Source organism: Heterodontus francisci, chromosome 34 (genome assembly GCF_036365525.1).
Source record: "Heterodontus francisci isolate sHetFra1 chromosome 34, sHetFra1.hap1, whole genome shotgun sequence".
NCBI lineage: Eukaryota > Metazoa > Chordata > Chondrichthyes > Heterodontiformes > Heterodontidae > Heterodontus > Heterodontus francisci.
In genome coordinates, this window is record NC_090404.1 from 19,734,264 (window position 1) to 19,759,597 (window position 25,334).

Below are 25,334 nucleotides of genomic sequence, written 5' to 3' on the forward strand. Positions count from 1 at the left end.
AAATGCAATGAAGGTTCACTAGTCTGGGTCCTGGGATGAGACAATTGTTCTATTTATACACAGAATGTGGGTGTTGCTGGAAAGGCCAGTATTTATTGTCCATTCCTAATTGTCCTTGAGAAGGTGGTGGTGAGTCACCTCCTTGATTTTTTAGATTTAGATTTAGAGATACAGCACTGAAACAGGCCCTTCGGCCCACCGAGTCTGTGCTGACCATCAACCACCCATTTATACTAATCCTGCACTAATCCCATATTCCTACCACATCCTCACCTGTCCCTATATTCCCCTACCACCTACCTATACTGGTGGCAATTTATTATGGCCAATTCACCTATCAACCTGCAAGTCTTTTGGCTGTGGGAGGAAACCGGAGCACCCGGAGGAAACCCACGCAGACACAGGGAGAACTTGCAAACTCCACACAGGCAGTACCCAGATTTGAACCCGGGTCGCTGGAGCTGTGAGGCTGCGGTGCTAACCACTGTGCCACTGTGCCGCCTTGACTATAACTGAGTAGCTTGCAAGGCTGTTTCATAGGGCAGTTAAGTGGGTCTGGAGTCACACATAGGCCAGATCGGGTAAGGATGGCAGATTTCCTTTCCCAAAGGAAATTAGTGAACCAGGTGGGTTTTTAGGACAATCCAGTAGTTTCATGGTCACCATTACTGAGACTAGCTTTTTTATCCCAGATTTATTTAATTGATTGAGTTTAAATCCCTGGACTGCCGTGGTGGGATTTGAATTCATGTCTCTGCATCATTAGTCCAGGTCTCTGGATTACTAGTTCAGTAACATAACCACTCTGCTACAGCAACCCCATTATGATCCATCTCCTCCTATGAGGAGAGATTGAGTAGACTCGGCCTATATTCCCTCGAGTTTAGAAGAATGAGAGGTGATCTAACTGAAACATAATAAATTCTTAAGGGACTTGACAGGGTAGATGCTGAGAAAATGTTTCCCCTGTCTGGGGAATCTAGAACACCGAGTCTCAGGATAAGGGGTCGGACATTTAGGACTGAAATGAGGAGAAATGTCTTCACTGAAAGGGTTGTGAATCTTTGGAATTGTCTACCCCAGGGAGCTGTGGATGCTCAGTCGTTGAGTATATTTAAGACAGAGATTGATAGATTTTTGGGTACTGAGGGAATTAAGGGATATGGGGATAGTGCGGGAAGGTGGAGTTGAGGTAGAAGATCAGCCATGATCTTGGTGAATGGCAGAACAGGCTCGAAGGTCCAAATGGCCTCCTCCAGCTCCTATTTCTTATGTTCATTAAACCTCAGTCTGGTTCCTCTCAAGCTGCTGAGTGAGTGAATTAAATCTTTCTTGACAAATCACCAAGATACCAGAATACAAGTCATGTCCAAAACATCATTTATTGGTTACGAATCACAACTTAGTTAAATCTGGGCACACAGACACTTTAGAGACATGTATAAACACATAGAAATGTAATCAGAGTTATCCAGCAGTTGAGCACTAATAGGGAGAGTATTTCACAAAATAAGTAAAGATTAACCAGACTATTCAGTGATTGACTGTAAATCAGCACTAATGGATTCTGAGTATTAATTACAGCAGGGACCGGAGTCTGAGGTTATAAATTGGTGAGTTTACTTTAAGAGTAATTCCATCAATATCTGACATGTTAACAGCTGTGAACAGCCTGTCCATCAAACAGCTCAAGTTTGCTGGTGCTTACAAACATTCAGAGCTTAAACAGCCTCATTCTCAAACTAAAGAACAGACTTTCTCCTGTCGATATTGAGCTGCAGGATTGGCCTGTGATTTGTTTATTCTTCATCTTTTGTTCAGTACATTTACTGAGTGGATTTAAATTAAAAATGAGGTTTGCAGACATGATGGTCTATTCACACATGAATGAGATGTTGTGGGGCACACGCGCAGTCCAAGAGGGGCAACCGACATCAGAAATAAACCACCACTGTCAGAATGAACATGGGTCAGTCCTGGATGTGATTAACAGCAGCAACAGCAGAATCTGATCCTTGCATTCACCTGTGAAGTCGCTGGTGTCTCAGCAAGTTCGATGAATGCGTGAATCCCTTCCCACACTCAGAGCAGGTGAACGGCCTCTCCCCAGTGTGAACTCGCTGGTGTATCAGCAGCTTGGATGACTGAGTGAATCCCTTCCCACACACAGAGCAGGTGAACGGCCTCTCCCCAGTGTGAAGTCGCTGGTGTATCAGCAGAGTGGATGAATGAGTGAATCCCTTCCCACACTCAGAGCAGCTGAACGGCCTCTCCCCAGTGTGAATGCGCTGGTGTTTCAGCAGGTTGGATGACTGAGTGAATCCTTTCCCACACTCAGAGCAGGTGAACGGCCTCTCCCCAGTGTGAACTCGCCCATGCGTCAGCAGGTGGGATGAACAAATGAATCCCTTCCCACACACAGAGCAGGTGAACGGCCTCTCCCCTGTGTGAATTCGCTGGTGTGTCAGCAGGGCGGATGAATGAGTGAATCCCTTTCCACACTCAGAGCAGGTGAATGGCCTCTCCCCAGTGTGAAATCGCCGGTGTGTCAGTAGGGTGGATGAATGCGAGAATCCCTTCCCACATTCGGAGCAGGTGAACGGCCTCTCCCCAGTGTGAACACGCTGGTGTGTCAACAGGTTCGATGACTGAGTGAATCCCTTCCCACACTCTGAGCAGGTGAAAGGCCTCTCCCCTGTGTGACTGTGTTGTGGAGTTTCCAGCTCAGACGGGTAATTTAATTCCTTCTCATGGCCCCCACATTTCCACAGCTTCTCCCCAGTGTGTCTGCACTTGTGATTCGACAGGCCAGAGGATCGGCTGAAGCCTCGTCCACACACAGAACACGTGTACGGTTTCTCCACGCTGTGAACAGCGCTTTTTGCTTCCATGGTTAAAGGCCGATGATATTCAGATCCTGACTCTGTCAGATCCTGACGGGATGCTTTGTTTGAGTTTCCCGTCCGCAAATCCTCCCTTTCTAATACCCTGCAAAATGAAGTTACAACAGGAAAAAGGGAGTGAGCGAGAACCCACAAAAACATCAAGATAGGTTGCGAAATTGTGAATGAATCTGGTAACTTGTGGGACCAGAACAGAGAGTGGGCGGGGCTTCAGGGTCCCAGTGACCGGGAGAGCAAATCATTGACTCATTGATTTGATTCTCACTCTGCACACAGGGGGGCTGGAGAACTGAACCCAGTCAGAGTAGAGGGAGGGAGAAAACTGGCAGTGGAGGAAAGAGATGGTGTAGATCGTTGCATGGGTTTCAGCAGAGGGAGGAGGGAGAGTTTGTGGGACGGGGATTTACAGCTTTGGGAAATAAGAAAGGAAAAAATGTTCCATAGAAACTCGAATTGTCTGTCCTGACAGTGATGACTTTTGTAAACTCCTTTTAGAGGGTATTAGAAGAGGACTTACAGACATTGATTTTATTCTCACTTTGCACACAGTGGGTTTCTACCTCTGCTGAAGGTGTTGGTAAGTGCCAGGGTTACTGTTTACATCCCAGTGAACTGTAACAGATAAAATCAGGCATCAGATCAAAATCTGATAACAGTCACTTGATTTGTCAGGACCTGAACATCACTGGCCTTTGATCATGAAAGCAAACATCCCCGTTCACAGCTGGGAGAAACGGTGCAAACGTTGCGTGCGTGGACGAGGCTTCAGCCGATCACCTGGCCTGTCGAATCTCAGGTTCAGTCACACTGGGGAGAAACCGTGGAAATGTGGGGACCGAGAGAAGAAATTCAATTAGCCGCCTGAGCTGGGAGAGGCCGTTCACCTGCTCCGTGTGTGGGAAGGGATTCACTCAGTCATCCGACCTGCTGGGAACACCAGCAAGTTCACAAATGACTGCAGGTGTTGCACTCTGCTGGTACTGCTGGTGTGAGTCACATCCAGCAGCAGTACCAGCAGAATACAACACCTGCAGGTCACTTGTGAACTATTTCCATTTTGACAGCTGGGGTTTATATCTGCTGATAATTAATATTCTTTATAGCTGGGGTGGAATTTAATATTCTGGCAACTGGTTTGCTTTACATTGTAACTTTTACTCTTCAAAATCTTCCTTTGGGCTATTCTCAAGGTTTGTGAGATGAAACCAAACAATAGTTTACTTGTACTTAAATTTAGGATATTATATTCACCGTTCACGACATTGGAAGACTTAAAACACAGATTGGGTGATCACTTTAAGGAACACCTCTGTTCAGTCTGCAAGCATGACCCTGAGTTTCCAGTCACTTCTCATTTTAATTCACCGTCCCACTCCCACTCTGACCTCTCTGTCCTCGGCCTCCTGCACTGTTTCAATGAAGATCAATGGAAGCTCGAGGAACAGCAGCTCATCTTTCGACTAGGCAATTTACAACCTTCTGGACTTAACATTGAGTTCAGCAGTTTCTGCACCAACAGAGAGCTGTCGGGATCTGGAACGTTCCACCTGAAATACTGATGGAATCTGATTCGATCAGTAATTTTAAAAGGGAGTTGACAGGTATTTGAGAACGAGGAACTTACAGGCTTACAAACAAGTGGGTGTGTGGGATTAAGCACGACTGTTCTTTCAAAGAGCCAGCACAAGCTCAAAGGGTTGAATGGCCTCCTTCTGTGCTGTAAGTTTCTATGATTCTAGGAGTTGTCTATTTAGCCTCTCGAGCCTGTTCCACCAGGCAATGAGATCATGGCTGATCTGTGACGTAACTCTATATACCCACCTTTGCCCCATATCCATTAACAAAGATCTATCAATGTCAGATTTAAAATTAACATTGATTTCGCATCAACTGCTGTTTGTGGAAGTGTTCCAAATTTCTACCACCCTTTGCGTGCAGAAGTGTTTCCTAACTTTACTCCTGAAAAGTCTGGCTCTAGGTTTTACACTAGGTCTCCTAGTCCTAGATTCCCCAACCGGTGGAAATCGTTTCTCTCTACCTACCTGATCAGTTCCAATTAATATCTTAAAAATTTTGTTTATATCAACTTTTAATCTTCTAAATGCCAGGGAATACAACTCTCATAGTGAGGTGATGCATTTTGGCACAAGGGATAGGGAGAGGCAATATTTACTTAATGACACAGTCGTGCAGGGACGGAAGGACCTAAGGGGGGCTCATGTGCATAAATCCGTGAAGGTGGCAGGACCTATTGAGAGAGTAGTTAGCAAAGTGTATGAGATCTTGGGCTTCAAAAATAGAGGTATTGAGTACAAAAGCAGGGAGGTTATGCTGAACCTTTATAAATCTCTGGTTTGGCCACAACTAGATTATTGCATCCAGTTCTGATCATCACACTTTTGGAAGGATGTGTGGATCCTTGAGAGGGAGCAGAGGAGATTTACCAGAATGGCTCCTGGTATGAGGGAATTTAGCTTCAGGATTAGGTTGAAGAGGCTGTGGTCGTTCTCCTTGCAGAAATGCAGGTGGAGGAGAGATCTAGTACAGGTGTACAAGATTATGACAGGTTTAGATAAGGTAGACAAGGATAAGTTATTCCCATGAGCTGACGGTACAAAGACTAGGGAGTACAGATTAAGGATTCGGGCCAGAGATAGAGGAGGGATGTGAGGAAAAACTTTTTTATGCAGCAAGTGGTAATGGCCTGGAACTCGCTGCCTATGAGGATGGTGGAAGCGGAGACAATCAATGATTTCAAAAGAAAATTAGATAGGCACACGAGGGAAATAAACCTGCAGGACTACGGGGTTAGAGCAGGGCAATGGGACTGACTTAATTGCTGCGGAGAGCTAGCATTGACTTGATGGTCCGACTGTCCTCCGTCTGTGCCATAATGACTGACTCATTTGTGTAATCTCTCCCCGTAATTTAACCCTTGCAGTCCAGGTATCAGTCAGGTAAATCTACGCTGCAGTCCCTCCAAGCCCAATATATCCTTCCTAAGGTGTGGTGCCCAGAACTGAACACAGTGCTCCAGGTGTGGTCTAACCAGGGCTTTGTGTATCTAGGTGCTTTTCCAGTCACACTGATACCTGAAATCTTTTCCCACAGACAGAGCAGACAAACCTTTCACATTCAAAGGCTGATGATATTCAGGTCCTGATGAATCGAGTCACTCTGTCAAATCTTGCTGTGATGCTTGGTTTAAGCCTCCTATCTGCAAATCCTCCCTTTCTAATACCCTGCAAACAAGAGTTTACAAAAGCCATCACTGTCAGTCCAGGATAGAAATTCAGAACATTTCACTTGGTTTGAGATTGCTGCGTGTATATCCTCCCATTCTAAGCTCCTGTAAAAGGAGTTTACAAAAGTCATCATTGTCAGTTCAGACTGAAATTCAGAACATTCTCTCCTCCTGCTTCCTGACCAAGGATGGTTGTGCATGCACCCTGCTGCACACTGTCCTGAGAGGAAATATAGAGGAGAAATTACTTCATTCAAAGGGTTGTGAATCTTTGGAATTCTCTACCCCAGAGGTGGATACTCCATCGTTGAATACATTTAAGGCTGGGATAGATAGATTTTTGGTCTGTCAGGGAATCAAGGGGCAGGTGGGCAGGAAAGTGGAGTTCAATCCCAAGATCAGCCATGATCGTTTTGAGTGGCTAAGCAGGCTCAATGGGCCATATGGTCTATGCCTGCTCCTATTTCTTGTGTTCAACACTGAGAGCAACCTACAATCAACCTACATTACCAGGATAGGGAGACAAAGTTAAAAACACTCAGCAACACGACTCCAGCAAACATCCCAGGAGGAAAAGGGGTAGCAGTGTGTGTACCTGCCCTGATATCCCCCTCTCCAGGCCTGTCAGTCAAACCCCCCACTCCTCCCAGTCCACAGCTCAGCCTCGCAGCTTCCTGCACCTTGAGCCAGCCCTGCCCAGGTGTGGCCCAGTCCAAGGGGAGTCTTTGTGGAACCAGGGAGTGGGGGAGGGGGGACCAAATGGTTCCTCCCTTCCCCTCCCCCAGGCCCCTTTATAACTGAGCTCAGTTTCCTTTAAAGTTTTGCCCTCTTATGTTACAGTTTATTAATCCTCAATTCCTCCAAAAGAGCTGGAAAGCTTGCGGCCGTTAACCTTGGTCTGTTACCAGGAGAAAACCCTGTAAATGCAAATATGATACATGGAAGTTATTCAACGGGCTTATGGCCATACTGTGTGTTTCTGAAGCTCCCCCAGTACCAACCCAGTCTCCATTTCTCCTCTATTTAGAGACGCTCCCTGACCAGTCTCCAGTTCTCCTCCATTTAGAGACGCTCCCTGACCAGTCTCCATTTAGAGACGCTCCCTGCCTCTCCTGGATTTTGGGACAGTCTCTGCTCTTTGTTGAGATTCGGGCCGGAGGGAAGCGGTGGAAGCCGCGGCTGTGGGTTGATCTTGTTGTTTGTTGTGATCTCCCTGTTTAGATTGTCTCCTGGCTCCGCACTCGGTGTGTCTGCAGCCTGCGAGCCCCGGACTTTATTAACCCGCCTCCCTCTCACCTGCTGGAACCGCGCTCTCTGCCTCGGACTCTACCGACCGCGCATGCTCAGCTCACACCACCTGGCCTGGCTGATTGACGGCAGCTCCGGACCAATAGGAAGAGCGGGGGCGGGGTTGGAGGACCGATCGGGTGATGGATCCTCCAGCCAATCGGAGTGGGTGAGGGGCGGGGCTTGCGGCACGGAAATGGGTGGGAACGCGCCCTCTTGCTATTGGTCCCGATCTTCCGTCAATCAGGCGGGCTTTGTGAGCTGTCAGGTGAGGGGTCGCTGGCGGGTGCGCAGGCACATTGCGGCACAGTGTTTGGAACATGCGCATTGTGAGTGCTGGAGCTGAATGGAGGTGGAAGTGCTGGGACTCAGAGAGAGAAACAGAGTTAATGCTGCAGGTCAGTGACCTTTCATCAGAACTGAACGGCGGTGGTCGTGTCGATCCACAGCGGGTCCAGGGGAGGAATGGAGCCGGCGGGTGACTTTCAGAAACACCCGGTTTGGAGGAACTAAGGATTAATAAACTGTAACATCAAAGGGCAAAACTTTAAAGGAAACTGAGCTCAGTTATAAAGTGGCCTGGGGGAGGGGAGGGAGGAACCATTTGGGACACAGCACAGGGCAGGAGGTCCCCCCTCCCCCACTCCCTGGTTCCACAAAGACTCCCCTTGGACTGGGCCACACCTGGGCAGGGCTGGCTCAAGGTGCAGGAAGCTGCAAGCTGATAGGCTGAGCTGTGGACTGGGAGGAGTGTTGGGTTTGACTGACAGGCCTGGGGAGGGGGATATCAGGGCAGGTACACACACTGCTCCTTCTTTTCCTCCTGGGATCTTTTACTGGAGTCGTGTTGCTGAGTGTTTCTAAACTCTTGTCTCCCTATCCTGGTAATGTTGGTGGATTGTAGGTTTCTGTGAGTGTTGGACTGTGTTGCCTCTCTTCATTATTCCTCCTTCTCCCACTCCAAGTTCCAGGCTGAAGGCTCCGGTGGTTCGATGCGCCTATAACGTTGATGATGCCGACCTGCTGAGCATTTCCAGCATTTTCTCCTTTTGTTTTAGATTTCCAGCATCCGCAGTATTTTGTTTTTGTTTTATTATTGCAGATAATGCTCACAGAACTGAGTCGAGAAATACAGATGGGCCAATTAAGAGCCAGTTTTTATTGGGGTGGGTTTTGGATGTGGAAGTCGGTCCCTGACCACCTGTGTCGGTCTTTTTGTTGCATCAGTTTGATCTGGAGTGGAGATGGAGGAGCAGCTGCTGGCTTTAATCCCGAGTACTTTTGAGCCCAGTCAGGTCCAACAATTTCCAATGTGAGACTGTCGAGGGAGGTAGATTCCACGGGAGATGAGGTCGCTAAATGGACACCACCTACATTGTAAAGGTATGGACTCAAAGGGCTGAATGGCCTCCTTCTGTGCTGTTAATTCTGTATGACTCTAAGAGCATTGTTTTAATAGCAAGTATTTCTATAGAGGCTTTTAATCCATTTTACATTTACAGATTTTTAAAACTTCATTCTTGGGATATGGGTGTCACTGGCCAGACCAGCATATATTGTCAATCCCCAGTTGCCCATTGAGAAGGTGATGGTGGGCCTTCTTCTTAAACCGCTGCAGTCCGTGTGGTGAAGGTGCTCCCACAATGGTGTTAGGGAAGGAGTTACAGGACTTTCACCCAGTGATGATGAAGGAATGGTGATATATAAAAGCAAAATACTGCAGATGCTGGAAATCTGAAACAAAAACAAGAAATGCTGGATTCACTCAGCAGGTCTGGCAGCATCTGTGGAAAGAGAAGCAGAGTTAACGTTTCGGGTCAGTGACCCTTCTTCGGAATGGTGATATATGTCCAAGTTAACAACAACTTGTATTTATATAGTGCCTTTAATGTAATAAAATGTTCCAAGGAGTTTCACACGAGTGTTATCAAAGCAACATTTGACACTGAGGCACATGAGCAGATATTGAGGCAGGTGACAAAAAGCTTGATCAAAGAGGTGGGTTTTAAGGAGTGTCTAAAACAAGGAAAGTGAGGTAGAGAGACAGCGAGGATTAGGGAAGGGTTTCCAAGCTTATGGCCTTGAAGCTGAAGGCATGGCCACCAGTGGTGGAGCAATGAAAATCAGGGATGCTCAAGATGCCAGAATTAGATGAGCCCTGATCTCTCGGAGGGTTGTAGGACTGGAGGAGATTATACAGATAGTGAGGGGCGAGGGAATGGAGGGATTTGAAAGCAAGGATGAACATTTTTCACTTCTGATGAAACCTGTATTTCTCCCCATGGACATTGCCAGACCTGTGCTTCCAGCACTTTCTGTTTTTATTTCAAGTTGCCAGCATCTGGAGTCTTTTGGTTTTATTTATATCTGCATTTTCAAATTGAGCTGCTGCTCAACTGGGAGTCTGTGTAGGCCAGTGAGCACAGTGGTGATGGGTGAACAGGACTGGGTTCGAGTAAGGACACAGGCAGCAGAGTTTTGGATGATCTCAAGTTTATGGAGGGTAGAATGTGGGAGGCCGGCCAGGAGTGTGTTAGAATAGTCAAGCTGAGAGGTAATAAATACATGGATGTAAGTTTCAGAGGCAGATGAGCTGAGGCAGTGGTGAAGCCTGGCGATGTTACTGAGGTGGAAATGGGCGCTCTGAGTGATGGCACCGATCGGCAGTCGGAAGCTCCTCTCAGGGTCAAATACGACACCAAGGTTATGAATGGTCTGGTTTAGCCTCAGACAGCTTCCAGAGAGAGGGATTGAGTTAGTGGCTACAGAGTGGAGTTTGTAGCAGGAACTGAAGATAATGGCTTCATACTTCCCAGTAGTTAAATGGAGAAAGTTTCTGTTCATCCAGTACTGGATTTCAGACAAGTCAGGATGGTGTGTGACTTGGAGGGGAACTTGGAGGTGATGGTGTTCACATACACCTGCTACCCTGGTCCTTCTAGATGGTGGAAGTTGAGTGGTTGAGCTGTAGATATATAAAATCCCTCTCCTTCACTCCCTGCCTGTCTGTCGTCTGCCTGCCCGCCCATCCATCGGTCCAGGCCCCACAAATTACCAGATTCATTCAGCTCCATTTCAGAACCTGCCTTTGTGTTTTTGTAGGTTTTCTCACTTTTTTTTCCTGTTTTAAATCAATTTCACAGGGTTTCAGAAGGGGAGGATTTGCAGCTGGGAAACTCAAAGCAAACATCTCTTCAAGAACTGATGGAGTTACCCAATTTATTGTGATCTGCGCATGTTAGAATTTTGAACTTGGAAGAAAAAAGGCCCCGATCACAGTGGGGAGAAACCGGACACGTGTTCTGTGTGTGGACGAGGTTTCAGCCGATCATCTGGTCTGTTGAAACACAAGTGCAGTCAGGATGGGGAGAAACCATGGAAACGTGGGGAGTGTCGGAAGGAATTCAATTACCCGCCTGAACTGGAGACTCATTGGCGCGGTCATAATGAGGGGAGGCCGTTCACCTGCTCAGAGTGTGCAAAGGGATTCGCTACTTCATCCGACCTGCTGAGACATCAGCGAGTTCACAAGTAACTACAATGGTTGGATTCTTCTGTTAATCACATCCAGAGCTGAACCATGTCAATTGGGGTTTGGTGCTGCAGATGTTGATAAACTGCAGCCCAGTTACAGGGGTGAATATTCTGGATAAATGTCAAATAAATCAGCACCGTGTTAAACACACTGTTTGGAGTCTTTCTAATATCTCGAACACAAGTTAGTTGCTTTTGAAGTGCTCTCCCTCTCCCCTGTCTCCTCCATCCTCATCTCCAACAAGTGTGAGGAGCTCATGGTCTTCTTTGTCACTCAGATTGAGATCAGCTGCCTCTGCTGCTTCCTTCCCTTCCACTGCCCCCCACCCCAGGCCAAACTGCCTCTAAACCAAACCCCCTGTCTGAGCCCTGAGCTTACATCTTCCTCCAGTTTATCTCCCGTCTCCGCTCAGGCCCTCTCTGAGCTCATCTTGTCCATGAGACCCACCCCCTGCTCCCTCGACCCTATTCCCACTAAACTGCTGACCAGCCAATTTCCCCATGTTAGATGATTTTGTTAATAGTTCTCTCTCTTCACGTACTATCCCGCTCTCCTTTAAATCGTCTATCATCCCCTCCTCAAATAAAATAAACATGATTCCACTGTCCTTGCAACTAAACCCCAATTGCCAACCTCATTTTTCTCTCCAAAATCCTTGAATGTTTTGTTGTCTCCCAAATCTGTGCCCATTTTTCCCAGAGCTCCGTGTTTGAATTGCTCCAATTAGGTTTCTCCCCTTGTCACAGTACACAAATGGCTCTAATCAAAGTCACATGACATCCTATGTGACTGTGACAAAGGTAAACTTTCCCTCCTCATCCTTCTCCACCTGTCTGCAGCTTCTGATATGGTTTGACCACACCATCCTCCTCCAACACCTCTCCACTGTTATCCAGCTGGGTGGGACTGCACCCTCCTGGTTCCATTTTTATCTATCTACTCATAGCCAGAGTATCACCTGCAATGGCTTCTCTTCCCACTCCTGCAGAGTTACCTCTGGTGTCCTCCAAGGATCTATCCTTGGCCCCCTCCTCTCCTCATCTGCATGCTGCCCCTTAACAGCACCATCTGAAAACACAGTTAGTTTTCACATGTACACTGGTCATACTGAGCTCTACCTCACCACCACCTCTATCGACTAAATTATCACACTGCTTGTCTGATATCCAGTGGTGATGAGCACAAAGTTCCACCAATTAAATACTGGGAAGATTGAAGCCATTGTCTTCAGTCTCCACTCCACAATCCATTCCCGAGCCTCCGACTCCATCTCTCTGGCAACTGACACTAAGCCAGATGTTTCGCAACCTTGGTGCCCTATCTGGCCCCAAGATGAGCTTCTGACATTATATCCGTCCCATCGCTATGACCACCTATTTCCACTTCTAACATTGCCCGACTCTACCCCACCTCAGCTCATCTGCTGCTGAAACTCTCATCCATGCCTTTGTTACCTCTAGACTGGACTATTCCAATGCACTCCTGGCTGGCCTCCCGCATTCTACCCTCTATAAACATGAGGTCATCCAAATCTCCACTGCCCATGTCCGAACACACACCAAATCCTGTTCACATCACTCTTTTCTCCGCTGGACTACATTGGCTTCTGGTCAAGCAATGCCTTATTTTTAAAATACTTACTTTGAATTAGAATTAGAATATTACAGCGCAGTACAGGCCCTTTGGCCCTCGATGTTGCGCCGACCTGTGAAACCATCTGACCTACACTATTCCATTTTCATCCATATGTCTATCCAATGACCACTTAAATGCCCTTAAAGTTGGCGAGTCTACTACTGTTGCAGGCAGGGCGTTCCACACCCCTACTACTCTCTGAGTAAAGAAACTACCTCCTACATCTGTCCTATATCTATCACCCCTCAACTTAAAGCTATGTCCCCTCGTGTTTGCCATCACCATCCGAGGAAAAAGACTCTCACTATCCACCCTATCTAACCCTCTGATTATCTTATATCTCTCTATTAAGTCACCTCTCCTCCTCCATCTCTCCAACGAAAACAACCTCAAGTCCCTCAGCCTTTCCTCGTAAGACCTTCCCTCCATACCAGGCAACATCCTAGTAAATCTCCTCTGCACCCTTTCCAAAGCTTCCACATCCTTCCTATAATGCGGTGAACAGAACTGCACGCAATACTCCAGGTGCGGCCTCACCAGAGTTTTGTACAGCTGCAGCATGACCTCGTGGCTCTGAAACTCGATCCCCCTACTAATAAAAGCTAACACACCATATGCCTTCTTAACAGCCCTATTAACCTGGGTAGCAACCTTCAGGGATTTATGCACCTGGACACCAAGATCTCTCTGTTCATCTACACTACCAAGAATCTTCCCATTAGCCCAGTACTCTGCATTCCTGTTACTCCTTCCAAAGTGAATCACCTCACACTTTTCCGCATTAAACTCCATTTGCCATCTCTCAGCCCAGCTCTGCAGCCTATCTATGTCCCTCTGTACCCTACAACATCCTTCGGCACTATCCACAACTCCACCGACCTTCATGTCATCCGCAAATTTACTAACCCACCCTTCTACACCCTCTTCCAGGTCATTTATAAAAATGACAAACAGCAGTGGCCCCAAAACAGATCCTTGCGGTACACCACTAGTAACTAAACTCCAGGATGAACATTTGCCATCAACCACCACCCTCTGTCTTCTTTCAGCTCGCCAATTTCTGATCCAAAGCTCTAAATCACCTTCAACCCCATACTTCCGTATTTTCTGCAATAGCCTACCGTGGGGAACCTTATCAAACGCCTTACTGAAATCCATATACACCACATCCACAGCTTTACCCTCATCCACCTGTTTGGTCACCTTCTCGAAAAACTCAATAAGGTTTGTGAGGCACGACCTACCCTTCACAAAACCATGCTGATTATCGCTAATGAACTTATTCTTTTCAAGATGATTATAAATCCTGTCTCTTATAACCTTTTCCAACATTTTACCCACAACCGAAGTAAGGCTCACAGGTCTATAATTACCAGGGCTGTCTCTACTCCCCTTCTTGAACAAGGGGACAACATTTGCTATCCTCCAGTCTTCCGGCACTATTCCTGTCGACAATGACGACATAAAGATCAAGGACAAAGGCTCTGCAATCTCCTCCCTGGCTTCCCAGAGAATTCTAGGATAAATCCCATCTGGCCCAGGGGACTTATCTATTTTCACACTTTCCAAAATTGATAACACCTCCTCCTTGTGAACCTCAATCCCATCTAGCCTAGTAGTCTGAATCTCAGTATTCTCCTCGACAGCATTTTCTTTCTCTACTGTAAATACTGCCGAAAAATATTCATTTAATGCTTCCCCTATCTCCTCTAATTCCACACACAACTTCCCACTCCTATCCCTGATTGGCCCTAATCTAACTCTAGTCATTCTTTTATTCCTGATATACCTATAGAAAGCCTTAGGGTTTTCCTTGATCCTATCCACCAATGACTTCTCGTGTCCTCTCCTTGCTCTTCTTAGCTCTCCCTTTAGATCCTTCCTGGCTAGCTTGTAACTCTCAAGCGCCCTAACTGAGCCTTCACGTCTCATCCTAACATAAGCCTTCTTCTTCCTCTTGACAAGCGCTTCAACTTCTTTAGTAAACCACAGCTCCCTCACTTGACAACTTCCTCCCTGCCTCACAGGTACATACTTATCAAGGACACACAGTAGCTGCTCCTTGAATAAGCTCCACATTTCGATTGTGCCCATCCCCTGCAGTTTCTTTCCCCATCCTACGCATCCTAAATCTTGCCTAATCGCATCATAATTTCCTTTCCCCCAGCTATAATTCTTGCCCTGCGGTATATACCTGTCCCTGCCCATCGCTAAGGTAAACCTAACCGAATTGTGATCACTATCACCAAAGTACTCACCTACATCTAAATCTAACACCTGGCCGGGTTCATTACCCAGTACCAAATCCAATGTGGCATCGCCCCTGGTTGGCCTGTCTACATACTGTGTCAGAAAACCCTCCTGCACACACTGGACAAAAACTGACCCATCTAAAGTACTCGAACTATAGTATTTCCAGTCAATATTTGGAAAGTTAAAGTCCCCCATAACAACTACCCTGTTACTCTCGCTCCTGTCGAGAATCATCTTCGCTATCCTTTCCTCTACATCTCTGGAACTATTCGGAGGTCTATAGAAGACTCCCAACAGGGTGACCTCTCCTCTCCTGTTTCTAACCTCGGCCCATACTACCTCAGTAGATGAGTCCTCAAACGTCCTTTCTGCCGCTGTAATACTCTCCTTGATTAACAATGCCACACCCCCCCGCTCTTTTACCATCTTCTCTGTTCTTACTGAAACATCTAAATCCCGGAACCTGCAACATCCATTCCTGCCCCTGCTCTACCCATGTCTCCGAAATGGCCACAACATCGAGATCCCAGGTACCAACCCATGCTGCAAGCTCACCCACCTTATTCCGGATGCTCCTGGCGTTGAAGTAGACACACTTTAAACCAAGTTCTTGCTTGCCAGTGCCCTCTTGCATCCTTGTAACCTTATCCCTGACCTCACTACTCTCAACATCCTGTACACTGGAACTACAATTTCGGTTCCCATTCCCCTGCTTTCAATCTCTGCATGCCCTCGCCCCTCCTTATTTCTGTAATCTCCCCCAGCCCTCCGACCCTCCGAGATATCTTCCTCTTCCAATTCTAGCCTCTTGCACATCCCATATTTTGTTTGCTCCACCATTGGTGGCCATGCTATCAGCTGCCTAGTTGCTAAGTTCTGAAATTCTCTCCTTAAAACTTTCTGTCTCTCTCTTGTTTTAGACTCTCCTTCAAATTTGTCTCTTTGACCAAGCTTTTGGTCATCCGCCCTAATTTCTCCTTATGTGGCTCCTTGTCAATATTTGTTTGATGACGCTCCTTGGAATGTTTTATTATGTTAAAAACACAATATGGAGGCAAGTTGTTGGATGTGATTAACAACAGCAATAACAGCAGAATCCAACACCTGCAGTGACATGAGAGCTCACTGGTGTTTTTACAGCATGGATGAGTGAGTCTCCCCTTCCCACATACGCAGCAGGTATATGGCCTCTCCCGAGTCTAACTGAGCAGATGAGATTCCAGTTCTGATGGGTAATTAAATCCTTCTTCTACAGTCCCCACATTTCCATGTTTTTTTCCGTGGTGCAGGTATCCTTCTGTTTCGCCAACTAGGACAATCAGTTAAAGTTTCATCCACACACAAAACACATGCACAGTTTCTCCCTGCTGTGAATGGTGTCACTTTTTTCAGGCGGTGTAATTGGTGAAAGCTCTTTCCGCAGTCAGTGTACTGGAACACGCTCACTCGGGTGTGTGTGTCTCGGTGCTTTTCCAGTCACACTAATGTTTGAAATCTTTTCCCACAGACAGAACAGACAAAGATTTCTCCTTCCACATTCAAAGCCTCGTGATATTAAGATCCTGATCAATTGAGTGACGCTATCAGATCCTGATCAATTGAGTGACGCTATCAGATCTTGACGAGATGTTTGCTTTGAGTTTCCTATCTGAAAAACACCCCCTTCTAACCCCCCTGTAAAAGTAGTCTACAAATGTCATCACTGTCAGTACAGGATAGAAATTCAGAACAGAATTCTCGTTTCTAGGGAACATTTTTCCTCTCTTCTTCCCCTAAATCTGCAAATCCCCGTCTCGCACACTCTCCCTCCTCCCTGTGCTGAAATCAAAAACACAGGAATTCCAGTATTTTTCCTTACTTTTCACTCGTCTTCCTCCTTCGTTTCTATACTCACTGGTTCCTCTCTCCCCCTGAGGGTACAGACTCTGGCTGGGTTCAGTTCCAGACTCACTGGTTCCCCTCTCCCCCCTCTCCTGGAGATTCACCTACAGCAGGGAACACAATCCCATCAGCCTCACCCCTCCCCCCGGATAAAGGTACTGTGGGACAGAGAGTGTCCAGTACAATGACATTTCTCACTCTATAAGGTAGAAACTGAACCTGTATCTCTCCCTGTTAATCCTGGGCTCCACAAAGCTCAATCCTACTCCTGTTTCCTTTCCTGTAACAGCACAGAGCTAAACCCAACCCATAATAAGCAGTACTCAGGGAGGTTGGTTACTAGACAACGCAGTGATGTCATAAACCAGCAATATTCAGCCCAGCTGTCCTCTCCTTGTCCCTTTAAAGGTGGAGAGCTGGGACATCCTGTCTCAGAACACATCCCACTCTGTTCATACTGAGAATCCCAGGGTGGAGATCTGGGATATCCTATCTCAAAACACATCCCACCCTGTTCATACTGAGAATCCCAGGGTGGAGAGCTGGGACATCCTGTCTCAGAACACATCCCACTCTGTTCATACTGAGAATCCCAGGGTGGAGAGCTGGGACATCCTGTCTCAAAACACATCCCACCCTGTTCATACTGAGAATCTCAGGGTGGAGATCTGGGACATCCTGTCTCAAAACACATCCCACCCTGTTCGTAGTGAAAATCCCAGGGCGGAGAGCTGGGACATCCTGTCCCAAAACACATCCCACCCTGTTCATACTGAGAATCCCAGGGCGGAGAGCTGGGCCATCCTGTCTCAAAACACATCCCACCCTGTTCATACTGAGAATCCCAGGGCGGAGAGCTGGGACATTCCGTCTCAAAACACATCCCACCCTGTTCATACTGAGAATCCCAAGGTGGAGAGCTGGGACATCCTGTCTCAAAACACATCCCACCCTGTTCATACTGAGAATCCCAGGGCGGAGAGCTAGGACATTCCGTCTCAAAACACATCCCACCCTGTTCATACTGAGAATCCCAAGGGGGAGAGCTGGGACATCCTGTCCCAAAACACATCCCACCCTGTTCATACTGAGAATCCCAGGGCGGAGAGCTGGGCCATCCTGTCTCAAAACACATCCCACCCTGTTCATACTGAGAATCCCAGGGCGGAGAGCTAGGACATTCCGTCTCAAAACACATCCCACCCTGTTCATACCGAGAATCCCAGGGTGGAGAGCTGGGACATCCTGTCTCAAAATACATCCCACCCTGTTCATAGTGAAAATCCCAGGGTGGAGAGCTGGGACATCCTGTCTCAAAATACATCCCACCCTGTTCATAGTGAAAATCCCAGGGCGGAGAGCTGGGACATTCTGTCTCAAAACACATCCCACCCTGTTCATACTGAGAATCCCAGGGGAAGGACCAAGGCCCAGACAGTGGAGAAGTTTGGACTGTTTTCCTTGGAGAAGAAAAGATGGAGAGATTATGAGGGGTCTGGATGTAGTCGATGGGGAAAAACTGTTCTCACTGGTGGAAGGATTGAGAACAAGAGGCCACAGATTTCAGGTAATTGGCAAAAGAAGCTATGGCAACTTGAGGAGAAAGTTTTTCACACCAAGTGGTTAGGATCTGGAATGCACTGGCTGAGAGTGTGGTGGAGGCAGGTTCAATCAAGGCATTTAAGAGGGAATTGGATTGTCATGTGAAAAGGAAGAGTGTGCAGGGTTATGGGGAGAAGGCAGGGGAGGGGCACGAGGTAAAGTGCTCCTTTGGAGAGCCAGGGCAGCCTCGATGGGCTGAATGGCCTCACTCTGAGCAGTAATAATTTTGTGAATGCCCAGCACCGGAGAAAAGGTACTCGGAAAACTATTGGGAGTAAAGGCTGACAAGTTCCCTGGACCTGATGGCCTGCATCCTAGGGCCTTAAAAAGAAGTGGCTGCAGAGACAGTAGATGCATTGGTTGTAATCTTCCAAAATCTCTAGGTTCCGGAAAAGTCCCAGCGGATTGGAAAACCACAAATGTAATGCCCTTATTCAAGAAAGGAGGGAGTGAGGAAGCAGGAAACTACAGGCCAGATAGCCTAACATCTGTCATCGGGAAAATGGTGGAGAACATTATTAAGGAACTGGCAGGACATCTAGATAATTATAATACAGTCAAGCAGAGGCACCATGGTTTTCTGAAAGGGAAATCAACTTTGACAAACTTATTAGAGTTGTTTGAGGATATAAGGATAAAGGGGAACCAGTAGATGTAGTGTATTTGGACGTCCAAAGGCATTCGATAAGGTGCCACATAAAAGGTTATTACACAAGATAGGAGCTCATGATGTTGGGAGTAATTTATTAGCACAGACAGAGAACTGGCTAACTAACAGGAACCAGAGTCAGGATAAATGGCGCATTTTCAGGCTGGCAAACTGTAACTAGTGGAGTGCCACAGGGATTAATGCTGGGGCCTCAACTACTTCTGAACTATATTAAGGACATGGATGAAGGGACTGAGTGGATTATAGCCAGATTTGAGATAGGTACAACGATACAGAGATAGGTAGGAAAGCAAGTTATGAGGACATAAAGAGTCTGCAAAGAGATACAGACAGTTAAATGAGTGGGAAAAAATTTGGCAGATGGAGTATAATGTGGGAAGATGTGAGGTTGTCCACTTTGGTGGAAAGATTAGAAAAGTAGAATGTTATTTAAATGGAGAGAGACTGCAGAATGCTGTGGTACTGAGGGATCTGGGTGTCCTTGTACGGGAATCACAAAACGTTAACATGCAGGAACAGCAAGTAATTAGGATGGAAAATGGAATATTGTCCTTTATTGCAAGGGTGATGGATAAAAGTAGGGAATGCTTGCTTCACTGTAAAGCGCATTGGTGAGACTGCACCGACAGTACTGTGTACAGTTTTGGTCTCCGTACTTAAGGAAGGATATACTTGCACTGGGAGCAGTTCAGAGAAGATTCACTAGTCTGATTCCTGGAAAGAAAGAGATGAATTTCAATGCAGAGAAATGTGAAGTGATTCATTTTGGTAGGAAGAACACGGAGAGACAATATAAAATAAAGGGTACAATTCTAAAGGGGGTGCAGGAGCAGAAGGACCTGGGTGTATTTGTGTACAAATCATTGAAGGTGGCAGGACAGGTTGAGAGAGCGGTTAATAAAACATACAGTATCCTGGGCTTTATTATTAGGGGCATAGAGTACAAAAATCAGGGAAGTTATGTTGAACTTGTATAAGACACTAGTTCGGCCTCAGCTGGAGTATTGCGTCCAGTTCTGGGCACCACACTTCAGGAAAGACGCGAGGGCTTTGGAGAGTACAGATAAGATTCATGATAATTGTTTCAGGACGAGGAATTTCAGTTATGAAGATAGATTGGAGAAGTTAGGGCTGTTTTCCTTGAAGAGAAGGCTGAGAGGTGATTTGATACAGGTATTCAAAATGATGAGGGGTCTGGACAGAGTAGAGAGAGAGAAACTGTTCCCACTTGTGAAAGGATTGAGAACGAGGCGGCACAGATTCCGGGTACTGCCTGTGTGGAGTTTGCAAGTTCTCCCTGTGTCTGCGTGGGTTTTCTCCGGGTGCTCAGGTTTCCTCCCACAAGCCAAAAGACTTGCAGGTTAATAGGTAAATTGGCCATTATAAATTGTCACTAGTATAGGTAGGTGGTAGGGAAATATAGGGACAGGTGGGGATATTTGGTAGGAATATGGGATTAGTGTAGGATTAGTATAAATGGGTGTTTGATGTTCGGCACAGACTCGGTGGGCCGAAGGGCCTGTTTCAGTGCTGTATCTCTAATCTAAAGTATTTGGTAAAAAGAAGCAAAAGTGACATGAGTAAAAACTTTTTCACACAGCGAGTGGTTAATGTCTGGAATGCATTGCCTGAGAGTGTGGTGGAGGCAGGTTCAATGGAAGGAATTGGTGAGACTGCACCGAGAGTACTGTGTACAGTTTTGGTCTCCTTACTTAAGGAGGGATGTACTTACATTGGGAGCAGTTCAGAATTAGACTGTTATATGAAAAGGAAGAATGTGAAGGGTTCCAGGGAGAAGGTGGGGGAATGGAACAGAGTGAATTGCTCTTTCGGAGAATCGATGGGCCCAATGACCTCCTTCTGCACTGTAACAATTCTGTGATTCTAATTTAATGCAATGAGTGGTAATGACCTGAAACACGCTGCCTAAGAGGGTGGTAGAAGCAGAGATGATGAATTCAAAAGGAAATTGGATGGATATTTGCAAAAACACCTGTAGGACTATAGGGATAGAGCGGAGGAATGGGACTGACTGCATTGCTCTACAGAGAGCTGGCATGGAATCAAAAAGCTGGATGTCCTCCTTCTGTGCCATAATGACTATGACTCATTTGTGTAATCTCTCCTCATAATTTAACCCTTGGAGTCCATGTATTATTGGGGTAAATCTACGCTGCACTCCCTCCAAAGCCAATATATCCTTCCTAAGGTGTGTTCCCAGAACTGAACACTGCTCCAGGTTTGGACTATCCAGGGCTTTGTGTATCTCTGTGCTTTTCCAGTCACACTGATACCGGAAATCTTTTCCCACAGATGGAACTGAAAAACCTTTTTCCTTCCACTTTCAAAGGTTGATGATATTCAGGTTCTGATGGATCGAGTAACTGTCAGATCTTGACACAAGAACACAAGAGGTAGGAGCAGGAGTAGGCCATTCAGCCCCTCGAGCCTGCCCTGCCATTCAATAAGATCATGGCTGATCTGTCCCAGGCCTCAACTCCTCTTTTGGGCCTGCTCCGCACAACCCTCGACTCCCCGAGATTTCAAAAATCTAACTACCTCCTCCTTAAATACATTTAGTGACCTAGTCTCCCCAACTCTCTGAGGTAGAGAATTCCAGAGATTCACCACCCTCTGAGAGAAGAAATTCCTTCGCATCTCAGTTTTCAATGTATTTCCCCTTATTCTGTAACTATGTCCCCTAGTTCGAGATTCCCCCACCAGTGGAAACATCTTCTCAACATCTACCCTGTCAAGGCCTCCTAGAATCTTATATGTTTCAATAAGATCACCTCTCATTCTTCTAAACTCCAATGAATAAAGGCCTAACCTGATAATAAAAACTTGATAAGAAAACCCCTTCATCCCAGGAATCAGCCTAGTGAACCTTTTCTGAACTGGCTCCACTGCTAGTATAACTTTCTTTAAATACGGGGACCAAAACTGTATGCAGTACTCCAGGTGTGGCCTCACCAACACCCTGTACAGTTGGAAGACTTCCCTATTTTTAACTCCAGCGGATACAAGCCTAGCCTGTCCAATCTTTCCTCATAAGACAACCTGCTCATTCCAGGTATTAGTTTAGAAAACCTTCTCTGAACTGGTTCCAACACATTTACATCCTTCCTTAAATAAGGAGACTAATACTGTACACACTACTCTAGATATGGTCTCACCAATGCACTGTATCCAGGCCTCTGAATTACCAGTTCATTAACATAACCACTCTACTACAGAACCCCCACTATGATCCATCTCCTCCTATGAGGAGAGACTGAGTAGATTAGGCCTATATTCTCTGGAGTTTAGAAGAATGAGAGGTGATCTCACTGAAACATAATAAATTCTTAAGGACTTGTCAGGGTAGATGCTGAGAAAATGTTTCCCCTGTCTGGGGAATCTAGAACACTGGGTCACAGTCTCAGGATAAGGGGTCGGTCATTCAGGACTGAAATGAGGAGAAATTTCTTCACTGAAAGGGTTGTGAATCTTTGGAATTGTCTACCCCAGGGAGCTGTGGATGCTCAGTCATTGAGTATATTTAAGACAGAGATTGATAGATTTTTGGGTACTGAGGGAATTAAGGGATATGGGGATAGTGCGGGAAGGTGGAGTTGAGGTAGATGATCAGTCATGGTCTTGGTGAATGGCAGAACAGGCTCGAAGGGCCAAATGGCCTCCTCCAGCTCCTATTTCTTATGTTCATTAAACCTCAGTCTGGTTCCTCTCAAGCTGCTGAGTGAATTAAATCTTTCTTGACAAATCACCAAGATACCAGACTACAAGTCATGCCCGAAACATCATTTATTGGTTACAAATCACAACTTAGTTAAATCTGGGCTCACAGACACTTTATAGACATGTATAAACACATATAAATATAATCAGAGTTATCCAGCAGTTGAACACTAATAGGGAGAGTATTTCACAAAAACAAGTAACAAATACAGGGGTGAGAGTGGCCAAAGACCAAAAGGTCTGAAAATTAGTGGCTGAAGACAAAAAAAGTCTGATTTTTTTTTTGACAAGGAATCATGTAATTATAGCACTGTTATTGAAGCAAACTGGTTGAGTAATGGTAATTTTGTACAATTTTGCATATGTAATGAATAAAATTGCTCTGTACTCAGAATACAATTTCATGAGACTTACCTGACAGCTGATAATTGGTTTTACAGAGCTTCATGTTCTCAATGTCCTGCTTCTGCCTATTTATAGCTTGTTCATGTAAAAGGTGTTCTGTGAAGATGTGTCAACTTTAATGGAAAGTAACATATATAAACATACCAGATGGCATGTTCTGGTACCTTGGTAAGTGATGTGCACAAATCAGTAGGTATATAAATTAATAAAAAGTAAACACATATGAGACATTGACAATCCAGAAGGTTGAACATAACAAGGTTAATTTTTCTTACTTTGTGCTCTGACATAATCACCTGAACGAAGCAGAAAGCAAAACCAGGTAGGGAGGATTGTATACCAGTTATACAGCCTGTCCAATTTGCTGTCCATTAACATAAATGGACAGGAATATCACATACATTCTGTTAGGAGCATGTGATACTCCCGACCCAATTTTCTTTTAGACAATGATTTACCTCCAAGTACAAAAGAGCAAAATAACATTAACTTTAGCAACTGTGGTGCCTCTATAATCTTAATGAAAACTAAATAAAAACTTGGTTTTCCTCTTCAAAGGGTCCAAATATTATGCAATGTAAAAATTGTACCAGATCTTGCTAGCGACAGTGGAAAAGTAATGAGACTAGTGTTGTACCTCTAGGAAGCAAATCCTGCACTCCGGGTCCCACTACCTGGTGGGACGTCCTGCCCCATGTGCCCAAAGATCTGCGGGTTCAGAATCGGCCTGTTCAGTGACCTGAAGACCCATGGCAGAAACTCGCGATCTTGAGTAGACGTCTACCTCGAATCGAGGGACAGCGACAACGACCTCTACAGTAACAAGTTTGAGGTTCTGTTGCACCATCCCCAAATCAGGTGCAAAAGTTTGGTAATGTCCCTGTGACAATGCAGCAGGTCCAATGGACAGCTGTATATCCCAACAGTGATGAACACTTCTGGCTCCTGTTCTACTGCATCAATTGGTGCAGTGGCAGCTGCATTTAACAGCAAGGTGAGCTGAAAATCATAACTATTGTGTTGGCTTGGAGAAAGGCAGCACTCTGTATATACATATTCATACATGTACAGAGTATTGTGTCATCAGCCTCAGAAGTCCAGTGACCATTTATAGTGACTGCAGAGAGCTCACAGGATAGTTGCACTGTAGCCAATGCACAGCACTTGTGGTGCAGGACAGCCTTTTCCAGATAATCTGAAGCAATGTCAAAACACACATTGAAAAAAGATGGCCAGAGTTATACTCCTTGTCTTGCATCACTATGGTGCAAAAGACAGCTTCACACTGACTCAAGGTTTCCAGCAGGATTGTCCAACCTTTTTGTGTGTCTGTGTTGGAGAGGGGGAGTGGCAGAATGGGGGGGGGGGGGGTGGTATACATTACAATTTTTGTCTTCCATGGGGGGGCAGATGAACCAATTTAAATATAAAGGCATTAAAATTTATCTTACTGTTGATCAAAACAACAACAAAGGTGCATTTTTGTGAAGAAACTTTAAATCTAATTTATTGACTTACTTTCTGGTCACTATGTTGGACACAGAGTTAGTGAGATACCTGGCATTTTTCTGCCTGCACAAGTAGCCAATGTTTGCCTGCACACTTCTTGTAGTGATGCAGAGTATTCTGGATAGATGTCATTCTGTCAGGAGTGACCTTGATCACTCTCTCTCTCTCTGTCCTCCGCTCTCCATCACCCCTCTGTCCCACTTTCTCTTTCTGCCCCTCCCCTGTGTCTCTCTCTCTCTGTTACCCCTCTCTCACTCTCTTCCCCCTCTCTCTCCCCCCCTCTCTTTCTCTCTGTCCCACCCTCTCTCTGACTCCCCTCTCTCTGAAACCCCCTTTTCAGACCCCCCTCTCCCCCTTCCACTCAGACACCCTCTCTCTCTTTGACCCCCCTCCTCTCTCGCTCTCTCTCTGACCCCTCCTTCCTCTCTCTCTCTCAGACTCCCCTCTCTCTCTCGCTCTGACCTGCCTCTCTGACCCCACTCTCTCTGTCTCTCTCTTTGTCCGACCCCCTTTCTCTCTCCCTGCCCCCCTCTCTGCTCCCCTGTCTCTCTGCACCCCTCTCACTCACTACCCCCTCTCTCTATCTTCATCCCCCTGCTCCCTTCTCTCTCTGCTCCCCTTTCTCTCTCTCTGCCCCCATCTTTCTCTCTCATTGCCCCCTTCTCTCTCTCT

General features: G+C 46.1%; 2 protein-coding genes and 1 long non-coding RNA gene across 5 annotated transcripts in view; 1 reads left to right on the forward strand and 2 right to left on the reverse strand.

Moving 5' to 3' along the window:
- LOC137348699 (uncharacterized) overlaps window positions 1-25,334 on the reverse strand; it is a 146,794-nt gene that overhangs the window by 111,466 nt on the left and 9,994 nt on the right. Inside the window, 9 exon segments of the mRNA XM_068013955.1 lie at window positions 3,464-3,515; window positions 4,062-4,173; window positions 4,289-4,363; window positions 5,348-5,441; window positions 6,145-6,252; window positions 7,842-7,958; window positions 8,366-8,551; window positions 8,633-8,804; window positions 24,217-24,348. Of these exon segments, the coding sequence (XP_067870056.1) occupies window positions 3,464-3,515; window positions 4,062-4,173; window positions 4,289-4,363; window positions 5,348-5,441; window positions 6,145-6,252; window positions 7,842-7,958; window positions 8,366-8,551; window positions 8,633-8,804; window positions 24,217-24,348 (1,048 nt within the window).
- Window positions 1,394-7,523, reverse strand: LOC137349149 (zinc finger protein 154-like). 3 transcript variants are annotated; one of them, XM_068014555.1, is made up of 3 exons: window positions 7,444-7,523; window positions 6,030-6,145; window positions 1,394-2,988 (listed from the first exon to the last, which is right to left on the reverse strand). In XM_068014555.1, the coding sequence occupies exon 3, from the start codon at window positions 2,889-2,891 to the stop codon at window positions 2,022-2,024; it is 870 nt and encodes a 289-aa protein (XP_067870656.1). In that variant the 5' UTR covers window positions 2,892-2,988; window positions 6,030-6,145; window positions 7,444-7,523; the 3' UTR covers window positions 1,394-2,021. The 3 variants fall into 3 exon arrangements, with proteins under 3 accessions (XP_067870656.1, XP_067870657.1, XP_067870654.1); XM_068014556.1 differs by lacking the exon at window positions 6,030-6,145 and having other exon boundaries at window positions 7,444-7,513; XM_068014553.1 differs by lacking the exon at window positions 7,444-7,523 and having other exon boundaries at window positions 6,030-6,760.
- LOC137349176 (uncharacterized) lies at window positions 7,703-11,110 on the forward strand. The gene is made up of 3 exons (XR_010969269.1): window positions 7,703-7,832; window positions 8,662-8,817; window positions 10,578-11,110. It is a non-coding gene; the product is annotated as an uncharacterized lncRNA (long non-coding RNA).

Coding starts and splice junctions, on each gene's coding strand:
- LOC137349149 (XM_068014555.1), bottom strand. CDS start 2,891: ATGGAAGCAAAAAGCGCTGTTCACAGCGTGGAGAAACCGTACACGTGT.